This window comes from Alternaria ethzedia (genome assembly GCF_023757985.1).
Source record: "Alternaria ethzedia strain BMP 0044 chromosome Unknown scaffold_19, whole genome shotgun sequence".
In the NCBI taxonomy this organism is placed as follows: Eukaryota; Fungi; Ascomycota; class Dothideomycetes; order Pleosporales; family Pleosporaceae; genus Alternaria; species Alternaria ethzedia.
In genome coordinates this window covers 169,920-182,907 of record NW_026056212.1, presented here as the reverse complement: position 1 = coordinate 182,907, position 12,988 = coordinate 169,920, and the positions used below count along the sequence as shown (strand labels likewise).

Genomic DNA, 12,988 nt, shown 5'->3' with positions numbered 1-12,988 from the left:
CGTCACGGCTCAGAACATAGCAGATCATGAAGCCGGGCAGCATGAATACAGTGTCGGAGCGATGGCGAAAGGCGCAATGCGGAGACAGGAGACGCGTGCAAGCTTGCTCAAATCGAGTCTAGCGTGTTATCTTAGCTGATCGCCGGGGCACTGGGCACCCGCGAACGTGCTGCAATCTGTGAACACGAACCAGACGCGCCGTGCCTGCGACATCCCCGCTCTAAGCCTGGCCACCACATATGAAAAAGACCAGACCTCCATCAACAGGTACCGAGCTAGACTTCCATCTCGTACCCCGGCAGATGATCGAGCCACCCATCCACCTCTTCGTCGACGGAGCTCTCAACCGCGCACGCGTTCATCTCCTCCACAGTCTGAGTCTTCAGCACACCCTGAATACCCGGACTTCCACAATTATGGAACATGCAACTATCGTTCATCACCCGCTGCAAGCTGTCCCCCTTCCACCCAAACACGTAGTCTGCATGAGTACCGTAGCCCTTGCTATCGGAATAACTCCACACAAACGGCTGAGAACCATCGGTTGGCCACATGTCGGCGAAGGCAGTTGTATTCCACATCGTTTCGTATGCTAGTTGAGGCATCTTGATGGGATGCGATGCAGGACACGGGTCCGCCGGACGGAAGCCACCCCGTGTGGTCGAGAACATGTGGGATTGATCTAAAGATTGGCGTACGAAGTCAGTTTTTATCTCACAGACAGTTCGCACAGGGAGATTACTGACGGTCGGGAGAGTCAAGGTCGACTCCGTTCCAGCAAGAGGGAAAATGGCTACACATGAAAGACGCAATTAGTAGGTTTCGTGGAAAAAGGAATGAGTTTCTCTTGGGAAAATACGCGTTGGCGGCAAGTGCGTAACACTTGTTTGCAGGAGCATGCTAACATCGCAGGGAGACTTACTGCCATACTGTCAGTACCCTGATCATAATGTTTGCTCAGGACCATTACTTACCTGGATGGCCATGATACCGGCAGGGCAGGGCTCTTTCGGGAAGTCAGGAGTCTCATAACCTCTAGTGAGGATGGTTTGCAAGCACGTGTATGCCAGGCCCTTCTTTGTGCCGTTGAGTGTGTTCGTTGACGGGTTACCAACGGTCATGCGGAAGCCCTTGACCCAATTAATCGCTTGTTCCACCGAGGGCCTGGATAGCATCACTCACCGGCGGAAAGGCTCTCACGGGATTGTCGAGGTCTGAGCTTTCGAAGTCTTTCTGGGTGTAGTATACCGTCATACCTCCCTTGATGTGGTCCGCATCTTGACCATCGAATCCTGATAAGGTTTAGCCTTTCAATGTGCTCCAGTGTAGGCATTGTCGGAGGGATACCTAGCTGAGCGTTTGGATAAATTGGAACGCGTTTGTACGAGCCGTTTTGGTGTTTGAAGTACATCGCCGCGGTCCAATAATTGGAAAAGTCTACATTCAATGTCAGCGATTGTAAAGAGACTGGAGTGAGGAACGCATGTCGTACCTTCAGTGTAAGCACATGTTGTGCAGCTGCCCTGTTCCCCAATATCACCGGCCATCGTAGCGTTGAAAGCATTACCGCCTGCGGGAACGTCAATGAGAGAAGCAGGGGCTATATCGTAAGTCCAACCTACCGACGATCTGGTGTACCTTTGCAGTTGTGTTAGTATATGGTCACCACTACGATCATAACACTAACATGAGACGATGGTACACGGCCAGGCTCGACTAGCGGATCCAGGCGCTGGATAGAAACACTGCTGCAACCAAAGCGGATCGCAGCTTGCACCGCGATAGCTTGGAAAAGGAGTACATATAACTTCATGCTGTTGTAGATATCTGTGCTTGATGTGGTGATTAGAATGTCTCAGTGTTGATGTACTGCGATGGGAATGGTTCGTAGTGGGTTTTGGAGGAGTATGTCCCACCGAGACAAATACATGCCGCTCTAGAAAATTCGTTGAGAATTTCTCGCATCGATGTATCCGATTCGCAGATGACAATGGTTCCAGCGCGCGACTGCCGGTGGGCAGCGCCAAGTCGTTGATGTTGCTCTTCATAAGCGCCGTCCTGTCGGGAAGGTGAATGTGGGGCATATTGATGGGATGATGCGACTGACTCTTTATCCCCGATATGTTGCCCAGACTGTTGGATTTATAGCAATCCATGTAAGGACAGTTGTTCAATCATCCGAAACGGTGAAAGGGAATCGGAACGGGAGTGACAACCGAATGGAGAGGTGACGTCAATGTGAACAGTATCTTACCCGATAGTACCAGGAGTCTAATGCATGCTCGGAGCGATGCGCAGATCTCAAGATCTCAGTTAGTCAAGGCCTGTCGGGCGTTGAAGAATACATGGGCTAGGAAAGAGTTTCAAGAGCAAAGGGAGGCATTTCGTAGGTATTATGACAACACACGTGTTAATTTGTGGAACTCTTTTATCGTCGAAGCGATCTCAGAACCAAGCCACAGCTTCCTCGTGGCCACGCTTTTCCCTCCAGTCCTTCAGTTTGTGATTGACCACCCAAGCCGGTAGTGGCGTTCTCCAATCATCCACATCATACGGCTCGGCCCACAGCCGTCCATCAATATCTTCAGGCTTCCAAAGATGAGACATGTAGTCTACTCCAGCCTTGCTGAACAAGTAGCAGCCATATTTTAGACACCTGTGATGACGCCGCTGACGTCGCTGACTCCGATGCTCATCTTCGGAAATCGGTTCCTGCTCGAGACGGTACCCTTCGACCCGCTGTACGAGCTGCAACGTGTCTAGACAGGGCGGTGGCACGAGCATATATGGAGACATATCAAACCGTGCAAAGGTGTTGTTGTGATGTTGAAGTAGGGTTTGGGAGCGGTATTGATAGTCGATTCGGATGGTTGCTAGAAATGGAGCTTTCTGTGCCAGCACAGAGACAAAACGCCGCGTAGTGTTCCACGTCCACTCATTCAGGTCTTCATGGCTGTTGGGGACGAGAATCGCGACGTGCCTGATGTAATGGCTGAAAAGTGTGTCTAAAGGTAGCGTGCGACGCTTGCGACTGGGTGGTGATTGATGCGGTGTATCTACAGGGCAGGGTCGTAGGCGGTCCCGATCGCAGATTGTGACGAAGACTCCTTGTTTCTCAGTGGTTTCAAGAGACTCTTCTCGCAGACGAGGATGAGCATGAAGTAGCGCGAGAGTCGGTGCGTTGTGGACGCGGTACAGGAGACAGAATGTAGGGAAAAGACTGGTTTCACACCAGTCAGATTCTCCTTCAGCTTGCAGGTACGAATATATCAAATCGCGCAATTCTCGAGGAAGAGTAAGGAGGGTGGAGGGTTGGGGTGCAGAGTCAGGCATGGTGATGATGGAGTACAAGTGGTGACAGCTGCGCTCGGTGGTGTCGAAGTTGCTTCAACGTGCAGGCCTAGTATGATGCTATCGGAGCTTACCGAACCTTGCACGTACCTTGGAAGTACCTAGGTAGTGGCATCGTGTGCGACTCGCAACGCAGGATCGCTGGCACTGTTGAGCCGTTGGGCCGCTCGGACCGTCAAGCTCGGTATACCTCGGCAGGCCAAGACGGCAATGGCGGCAACAATTTGAACTCCTTGGCGCAGAAAGAATAGAGTGCGCCTTTGTCCTAGACGCAAGTTCCCTATGTAGAAAGAAAAAAGCTCGGCAGTACTGTTGATACATGGGATAACCGGCATTTAAGAATACTCCACCGGGACACCGTCGGAAGTCGCGCGGACACATGACCGACTGCTGCCTGGGAAAGGCGCAATATAGAAGGAACTCGCGCTCCAGTGTTCCTAGTCTCCCCAACATGGCGAGCGACGATCCATCTCTTTACCCTTCAGTGGCACTCGGTCGATTACGCATCCCAGGGCCAGCAATCCCAATCATCCTAGTTGGCTCCCCTTTCTTCGTGCGACGACAAACTTCACGACAAAAGAAAGACCTTCAAAATTTACTGGTGGTCATACACCTTTTGCTATACATCTACAACCTCACGGAAATTTTTGGCAAGAAAGAGAAAGAGGGTGAAGGTGACGACACATTGCCGTTACTGGAACACCTCGTTCTGGCCTTCGGAGAACCTGCCTTACAGGAGGGACAGACATCTGTTTGGCCATACATATCGGTTGCCGTGGGATGGATCTTGTCTCGAGCGCTTGCTCACCCTCAGAGGGTGTGGATCTCTATCGTGCTATCTCTTCCCAGTGCTCTGAGGATGAGCAAGCAAGTCAATGTTGGAGTTAACTTGAGTGCACTTTCACTGCTCACCAGAATGACTTTCGTGGTATCGGGCTCTGAACATGGGCTCTCAATGGCGAATGTTGCTGGTGTTGCCCTCCCTGTGGCGCTGGCAAGACTTTGCTATCCGCTGTTCCTCAGGAAGCTTTGCCGAGCACTTCAAGTCCGGCCTCGACGCGTGCTAGAAGATAGCATTGGAGAACAATGTTTGAAGTGCATCCAGGCGCCATTCGCAGTATTCACTGTCGCTGGTGCGGGGTGGATAATAAGCAGCTTCGTATTCTCCTGTCTCCCATGGCGAAGGCTGTTCAAGGAGGAGGCGTCCAGGGCTCCATCGTGGACTGTGCTCTCGTTTGCTGGAGGGGTTGTGTTCCTTCCTCTTTTCTCGATCGTAAAGTTCATGAGGGTTCAAATTACAGGGAGGGAACCTGCAGCTGACTTGGGCGCCTTTGTGCAGTATCAGTTGGGAGACTGCGTGGCAGCGACGTGGTGGGTGAGCGTTGCGTATATCTTGCTGTGGCTGGGGTCGGAAGCGCTCTCATGGTGCGGCAAAATGTAAAGCTATGGGCCTTGGGAGTGGTGGCATCGTGTGCGACTCGTAACGCAGGATCGAGTGGTGTTCGTGCGACGATGGAAATAGCAACTGAACGCTTCATTACATAGATCCATGGATGGGTATAAAGCTAAATCCGATGCGCGGCCCTACATGCTACCATCACGCTGTCCTTACGACTCTAATCGCGCCTGCGACTCCCACTCCTACTATGTGTCCTACTCCGTGACCGGCTCCGCTCGCCTGGGCTGCGACTCCTCTCGCGATCACGACTATCGTAGCTTCGACTTCGACTTCTGCTGCGGCTGCGACTACGACTGCGACTGTCGTAGCTCCGACTCCTGCTCCTGCTGTCATAGCTCCTGCTTCTGTAGCTCCGCGCACTTCCATCACTCCTTCTGTCTAGTTCCTCATCCAGCTCATCGATTTCGTCACCCAACGGACTCTCCCTCGGCTCTAACATATCCAAGTCCTCCAAGTTCGCCCGCGACGGCAACTTCCACAGACTCGTCGCGCACATGCGGTCTTTTGTGAGGAGGTCATCGATGAACTGGTCGACGTAGGTGAGGGTAAAGGCATCCTTGAGGCGTCGTTTTATCTTGCGGTAATCGGTGAGGAGGGGTTCGAGGGTTTTGTAAATTTCGACGGGCTCCCAGGCAAGGCGAATGTAGAAGGCAGCGAGGCAGCGCAGGTATTTGAAGTCGCCAAGTTTGCCTGCAGCGTTTAGATCGAGCGCCTTCTTGGTTGGGTCTTCGTCCTCGGAGGTGTGGCCGTTTTCCTCCTTCTTGGCCTCGCCGTCCTGTGCTCCATCTTCCTCGTCGTCGCGAAAGTTGAGGTATTCAAGAATAATCTCCTTGTCCGGAACCAACTGCAGCATTTTGAATGCTAGGCACAAGAATGGTGTAGGCTTGCCCGTAATGCCAGTCGTGCCACCGATGAACTTGAGGTCGGCCGCGCGGTCGCACAAGGTCGCAGCGTTCAGACCGAAACATTGCTCTTTCCAGTAGTAGGACTCGGTGATGCGCTCGCGTACACCCTTTTCGAAGAGCAGCGCCGGGTTCTGCCCCCTGATGAGGGCTCCGCGATAGCCTCGGTCGTCGAGGAGCGCGCTGGCGTCTGCGCGGTCGAACTGCGGTTTTGACATGTGGAGATACCGAAAATTCGTTCCGTGGCTAGTTTGAGATCGGAATGGCCCTTGAATGTCTTCGGAAATGCGCGTGCAGTGTTGTGCGGTTTGGTGGTTCGGTGGATCGGTGGTGCTGCGGAGGACGCTCGCGTTGATGGTTGCGATAATTTGAGCCGGGGTGCTGCCAGCAATCGATAGTTGCCTGCTCAACACCAGCGATCAACATGCAGCCCTACGGAATCTAGATCCACGGGGCACGTCACACCCGCCCACTGCATGCGCTCTCCTGCACGAACTGCTCTTACTATTCTACATGCACACTTTTGAACCATCATAGCATTCTTATACCCTTCGCATCCAGCGTTTACTTGTAGCTATGGGGAGACTTCTCCTTACTTCGAGCCAGGTCTCTGTCATCCTGTCGGCAGCCATTGGTACGCATGGCCCACGACGGGCACGCACTCGCATTCGCTGACAGCCGCCGGTAGTTCTTCTCTTCACACTCGCCCTCTTCCTCTCGGGCTGGGTATTACAACAACGATACGTGCATTCTCTACAAGCCGCCATAAAGCCCCGATTACCCAAGCCTCTGCCCCCGCCCAAGCCGATAGAACCTCCGACATTGGACGTAAAATGGGCAAGACCGATGGGCGGCCGTCCGGAGGTGGACGAGACATATGCGCAGTATATTGCGGGGCAGACGATGGACTGGAGCCGCCTGGGCTATGTGCAGGTGGTGAGAGAGCATGTGGAACTTTGCAGTGCCGTGATGCTGCTGTCTGATCTACACAAGATGAAGAGCCCGGCCAAAAGGATACTGATGTTTCCCAAACTGTGGCTGGTGGAGTCTGAAGACGACAAATACGGCCCGCAAATGTCGACTACACGGCGACTGCTGCGGACAGCGGCGAGGCGGTATGGCGTCACTTTGATGCCCATGGAGCCTATTGTGGAAGGCGCAGACGGTGAGTGCTGAGCCCAGGAAGCTGCCCGCTGCAGTTACTAATAGAGCCAGACACACTGCCCTCTTCCTACTCACTAGCAAGCCTGTACTCACTGGTAGACTACGAGCGGCTACTCTACCTGCAAGGTCCGGGAGTGCTGCTCGACGCATCGGCTCTGGACTCGCTGCTGGCTTTCTCCAAGTCAGAGCCCATGGCAGCGTACCCCGCCACGCCAGAACGAACCGACATGTCGACATCACTCCTGATGATACACCCGTCACAACAGAGCTACAACCAGCTGAGGACACTGCGCACGACGAATCCGACGTCGGACCTCAACATGTTCCGCAAGACATTCACGGTGCCGGACTCATTGATCTCGGAGTGGTCGCTGTCCATGGGCAACGTGGTCTACGAATCGCAGAACCTGCGCAATGTCGTCGACGACTTCAACGCGACGGCGTTCGAGCAGGCGACGACGTTCGTGAGGCTGTCGGATCCCGAGATACCAGGACCGGAGTACGACATTCCTTTTTCTGAACGCGCCAAGCTGCGGCCTCAGAACGCACAGGCGCAAGAGGCGTGGAGCAAGCTGTACGAGAGATTCCGGCAACGGCGCATGGAAGTGTGCGGCCTTGACCTGGAGACGTACCAGCCGATCGTGGTGTCTGGTGGGGCCGATGAAACCCATGCGGTGGCTGATGAGCTGTGAAACGGCCAGGTTTTCTTTTGACGATGCAACGTGTGCCATTTGGGCGCTTTCGAGTCATGTTTGCGCAATAGTCTTTTGGGGTGTTTGTAGATGGGCCGGCGTTGGGTATGATGATGCATGTGTATTGGCGCGCATTGCTAGGCGTTGACGGGTTCGCGAGGAAGCGATTCGCAGTATAGGCAGGCTGGGTATAGCAGCCGGGACGACCACCTGGGCACGGTGCATGGTACGCATGACGCAACAAGCAGCGATGCTTCGCGTGCAGCCCGGGCGGGCGTGACACGATGTAATGAAGGGATGATGCATGCCATTGACTGCGGGCGCAAACACGGTGCCAGTGCAGGCGCGTGAAACATGGCTCTTTGACGAGCCGCAGGCGTCATGTTGTTGCCAATGCTGCCCGCGCGTGGTAGCTGCGACGCTTCTTCCCCGCGAGCGAGCGTCTACTGTCTAGCCCAACCTCCACCCATCACCTAGCCCAAAGCCTGCCTCGCCCGCCCACGCCGCCGACACTCCTCGCTGCTCTGCTGATGCCCGCGCACCTGCACACCCACTGCCCCTGAGCGCATCGCCTGCTGCCGTCTGCGCCGCGCCCCCGTCCCGAGCTCCCCGCGCATTCCTGGCCCCAGTGCTTGAGATCGCCCGAACTGCGTCGAGGAACAGGCAGGGCCGCGCCGCCGCACTCGTCGCGCCGCCCCTCCAATGCCTACCCTGGGCTTCCTCAAGAAGAAGCGGACCAAGGACTCGAACGGCTCCAAGGACCTCGATTCGCCGACGTCGCCCGTCAAGGACGCCCACTCGCCCATCACGCCCACGACGTCGCGCAAGTCGGGCTCCTTCCACCTGCACAAGACCAAGACCAACGAGTCGCTGACCAACACGGCGAGCAACACCAGCTCCACGGCCCCGGCCGCGCCTGCCGCCCCCTCCAAGCCGTCCGACTCGATGAACCCCGCCTACGCCCACCAGCAGCAACACCAGCCGCCGACGCCCTCGCACAACGTCCCCAGCATACAGAACCTGATACACCCCAGCAACACGCCCGCCCACGCTGCCGCCCCTAAGCATGCCGGCGCCGTCCAGTTCCAGACGCAGCCCCTCAACCAGGCGCGCGTCACCAAGGGCAAGTACTCGCTGACCGACTTCACCATCCAGCGCACCCTCGGCACCGGCAGCTTCGGCCGCGTCCACCTTGTCCAGTCCAAGCACAACCAGCGCTTCTATGCCGTCAAGGTGCTGAAGAAGGCCCAGGTCGTCAAGATGAAGCAGGTCGAGCACACCAACGACGAGCGCCGCATGCTGCAGCAGGTCAAGCACCCCTTCCTCATCACCCTGTGGGGCACCTTCCAGGACTCCAAGAACCTCTACATGGTCATGGACTTTGTCGAAGGAGGCGAGCTGTTTAGTCTGCTGCGAAAGTCTCAGGTATGTCGCATCCGTGCCTGGCATCATGTATCTGATACTAATTCCTCCAGCGCTTCCCCAACCCCGTCGCCAAGTTCTATGCCGCAGAGGTTACGCTCGCACTCGACTACCTGCACTCGCATAACATCATCTACCGCGACCTGAAACCCGAGAACCTGCTGCTGGATCGCCATGGCCATCTCAAGATCACCGATTTTGGCTTCGCGAAAGAGGTCCCCGACATCACATGGACGCTGTGCGGTACGCCTGACTACCTGGCGCCAGAGGTCGTCGCGTCAAAAGGCTACAACAAGTCCGTCGACTGGTAAGTAGCAATGTCTCCCCCGGCTCGAGTCGCACTAACAACGCCAGGTGGTCACTTGGCATCCTCATCTTCGAAATGCTCTGCGGCTTCACTCCCTTCTGGGACGGTGGCTCCCCCATGAAGATCTACGAAAACATCCTCAAGTCGAGAGTCAAGTACCCACCCTACATCCACCCTGACGCCCACGACCTGCTGCAAAAGCTCATCACACCCGACCTCACCAAGCGACTGGGCAACTTGCACGGCGGCAGCAAGGACGTTATGAACCACCCTTGGTTCGCCGAAGTAACGTGGGACCGACTACAAAAGAAGGATATTGATGCACCCTACGTGCCACCTGTGCGAGCTGGCGTTGGCGATGCCAGCCAATTCGATAAGTATCCGGAGGAGACGGAGGCATACGGTCAGGCAGGAGATGACCCGTGCGTGCAGAGTCCTCCTTATACTGTAGACCACATTCTGACGTGTCCGAATAGCCACGGGCACCTATTTCCCGACTTCTAAACCCATAATCGAAAAGAGATACGATATGCCTCTCCTTCAGAATCCAACTAGGCACGGCGATCCTGGTCTAGTACCCGTCGAAAGTCCGCGCCATTCGTCCTACCGTACTTCTCTGACCTTGACCCTCTCCGTGCTCTATCTTCGCGCGATGTTGATGCGCGTGGAATCCTCATTGTCTATTACTACTCCTATCTCTTGATTGCTGGGTGCCATTGGATATGGTTCGGTGTACATTGTTGGGCATGAATGACGGTGCACGATTGTTGAACAGTAACCGCCCGATCGAGCGCGGTGATTGAATTAATAATACGGAAACCTTGACTGGCTCTCCATCCTGAACTTTCTGTCTTGCTATGAGAAATGATGTCTGTATCAAAACGTAGAAACGGCGAGCATTGCAAGACTTGAGCCGAGAATGATCCTTGTTTGCTAGCTATCGATTCCTCGTGCCGTACCTTTGTGCGCATCTCAGATTGGTGCCATCCACGCCTCGCTCCATGCAGTGCCCACCTGAACTTTTCTGAGTTGGTTGTATACCTACTGCTTCAGAAAACATCGAATGTCCATCAAACGATGCGAAAGCCGAGGTGAATTTGTTCAGCTCTCCTGGCATAGCACTGACTATCTTGCTCAAAGTCTGTGCCTCTATCACTCCAAAATTGCTGCAATCAACACTTGAGCGCAGATTGCCTGGTTGAAATGCATCCATCTGGCAAACCTCACCTCAATTATGAGTGAGGTGGACATGCGTAGAAAGCAGAGGACTAACATGGTGGTGGTTGAGGATCCTCGCGATACAGAAACACACGGGCGAGCAAGGGCTGCCCAGATTTTACAGTCCCCAAGGATACGACATACGACAGGAAGAAGCATTTCCCATTACTTAGATACATCTTGGCCGCATCATAAGGAAATGAGAGGCGAAAGAGGTCCGCGGACTCATTGACTGCGTCACGGCCGTGCATAGCTTGGAAGCGTGGCGGCTTGGTGGTTAAACTTGTGGGTGACTATTGAGTAGGGCATGTCTTTGTCGGCACAAAAGCATTAGCCATCGACTTTCAGATCGCTCTCCCGTTCATAAAACCTTGAAAACATCGAGAAATTATTCGTTGGAGTCGGCATCAGCCTCAGTTGAGCTGAGCGGTATGACATCACAGACACGCCAAGACGCTAGAGAGAAAGCGGGGATTTTGGAGGGAAGCAACCATGGCGACGGGTATGGAACATCAACGACATTGCGACATGTTCAATTTGACGCGGACGGTAAGGAGACTCATCGTACGGATGAAACCCAGAACTCCGATGCGTTGATAGGCTGGGATGATCTCAGTGAGTTCGACTCTGCGCAACTCCCGGTGGATACTAGGAACGTCGTGAGCTAACGGCGTCAACGCAGTGCCCTGGCAGCGAGACAACGAGTTCATACTCACATCCCACCGGTACGTTTTCCGCGTCGTAGACGGCACACGGCTTGGGGCTAATAGTCACTAGACAAGCAACGTTCTCTTACCATCACTCACTCAGGGGCGTCTTCCAGGTCCACAATGAGACAGTCAACATCTGGTCACATATCCTGGGTACCGTTGCCTTCTTTTTGGTCGCTGTCGTGTTCTACCTGTCTGCTCGTCGGAGTCACCTAGATAGGTACAGTAGAAGCGGCGACGATGAAGCTGTCTACGTCTACTTTACCTCTGTCATAGCGTGCTTCTTCTTCTCGTTCTTGTAAGTACCTCTTGATACTCATCTTCAACCCTCATGCCTTGAGTTTGAAGAACAGATGGTACTGACGCTTGATAGACACCACATCTTCCTCGATCACAGCGAAAGTGTTCGCACCTGGACGGGTCGATTCGATTACCTTGGTATCGTGATACCACTGTATGGTACGACAATTGCCAGTACACACTTCACTTTCAAATGCGATCCTGTACTACAGGAAGCCTACAGTATCTTCGCTACTGTCGTGGGCCTTGCTTGCGCACTCACTACTCTGCACCCCACCTTTTCTGGTCCTCAGTCTCGTCATCTCCGTACGGCGCTTTATCTCCTGTTGGGAGCGTCTTCTTTCCTTCCAATAGCGCATGGTACCCACGTCTATGGCGTGGAAGAGATGGATAGTAGGATGAGCTTGGGCTACTATCTTGGACTAGGCGTTTGTCATGGCACCGGAGCTTTGTTGTACGCTGCGAGAGTGCCTGAGAGATGGTACCCTCGGCGTTGCGACGTAATTGGGAGTAGCCATCAGCTTATGCATGTGCTGGTGGTGTGCGGCGCTGCAATGTACGGGGTGGGTGTGCACATGGCGAGGAAGTATTGGGAATACAGCGCGCAGGAGTGTTTAACAACGTAGACATCCTCGGGTCCTGCTTCACATCAGCAGCTAACCCTTCGAAATCCTCCGTATGGCCCGAAACTTTTGACCAAGGTGTTCGGAAAGTATTCAGTCAAAGTCGTGTGATGACAGGTCGAGGAACGAGGTGGCTGGGTACCACTTTCTCAGGACGAGCGTAGGATCTCCGCGGATGAGGCTCAAAAGGCTGCAGCTGAGCCCACTGTGGAGCCTACCCACACTACACTACCATCTTTTTCGATATTCCCGGAGTTGCTTCGTCTTCTTGCACAGCATCTCAGTACCCAACATGCCTTCTCCGGCCCGTTTCCTCCGATATCGCTGCAGTGACTGTAGCAGCCACCGTACGTCAGGATCTAGGCCTAGAACCCCCGCTTGCGAAAACCTCTTGGAGTTTGGGATAAGTCGTCACATCCATCCAGCGTTGGCCTCCAAGTATCGACGAGCCTTGGCGTTGTGAGAGTCAAATACTGAGTTACCAAGGAGCGGATGACGTTACACTGAACTCTAGGCGTTTGAGGATCATATACCCTCCCAGATCATCGATGTGCTCCAAGAGTCCCTGTGCGTACTCCGTGTTGCCGGGGCGGAAGCTGCAGTCATGCGAGATAAGGCACTGAATCTTCGCTTGATTGGTGCAAGCATGTTTCACAGGCCATCAATATCCTGACAGGAGCTGATCGACAAACAATTAACGATCTCAAATCCAAGCTGGGATTGTAAGAGTTGTGCAACGGCGCGAATCCACCCACATGCCTAGTACAGCTGCCGTTGCACCAAGCTCTGTGCTTATCGGGCCACGTCTCCACACGCACGCGGCAGACACACAACTCCCGT

At 54.3% G+C, this 12,988-nt stretch overlaps 4 protein-coding genes across 4 annotated transcripts; 2 read left to right on the top strand and 2 right to left on the bottom strand.

Moving 5' to 3' along the window:
* Positions 1-757: 757 nt before the first annotated feature.
* J4E87_007164 (uncharacterized protein) lies at positions 758-1,547 on the bottom strand (the record flags this gene model as incomplete). The annotated part of the gene is made up of 4 exons (XM_049378760.1): positions 758-793; positions 975-1,130; positions 1,183-1,292; positions 1,541-1,547. 4 exons carry the CDS (start codon positions 1,545-1,547, stop codon positions 758-760), a joined length of 309 nt encoding a protein of 102 aa, XP_049231422.1.
* A 3,412-nt stretch (positions 1,548-4,959) lies between these two features.
* On the bottom strand, positions 4,960-5,930 carry J4E87_007163 (uncharacterized protein; the record flags this gene model as incomplete). Its single annotated transcript, XM_049378759.1, is given in 3 exon segments — positions 4,960-4,992; positions 5,009-5,127; positions 5,171-5,930. 3 exon segments carry the CDS (start codon positions 5,928-5,930, stop codon positions 4,960-4,962), a joined length of 912 nt encoding a protein of 303 aa, XP_049231421.1.
* A 358-nt stretch (positions 5,931-6,288) lies between these two features.
* On the top strand, positions 6,289-7,568 carry J4E87_007162 (uncharacterized protein; the record flags this gene model as incomplete). The annotated part of the gene is made up of 3 exons (XM_049378758.1): positions 6,289-6,346; positions 6,401-6,877; positions 6,928-7,568. 3 exons carry the CDS (start codon positions 6,289-6,291, stop codon positions 7,566-7,568), a joined length of 1,176 nt encoding a protein of 391 aa, XP_049231420.1.
* A 702-nt stretch (positions 7,569-8,270) lies between these two features.
* Positions 8,271-9,801, top strand: TPK2 (cAMP-dependent protein kinase catalytic subunit; the record flags this gene model as incomplete). The annotated part of the gene is made up of 3 exons (XM_049378757.1): positions 8,271-8,993; positions 9,044-9,297; positions 9,345-9,801. 3 exons carry the CDS (start codon positions 8,271-8,273, stop codon positions 9,799-9,801), a joined length of 1,434 nt encoding a protein of 477 aa, XP_049231419.1.
* Positions 9,802-12,988: the final 3,187 nt, after the last annotated feature.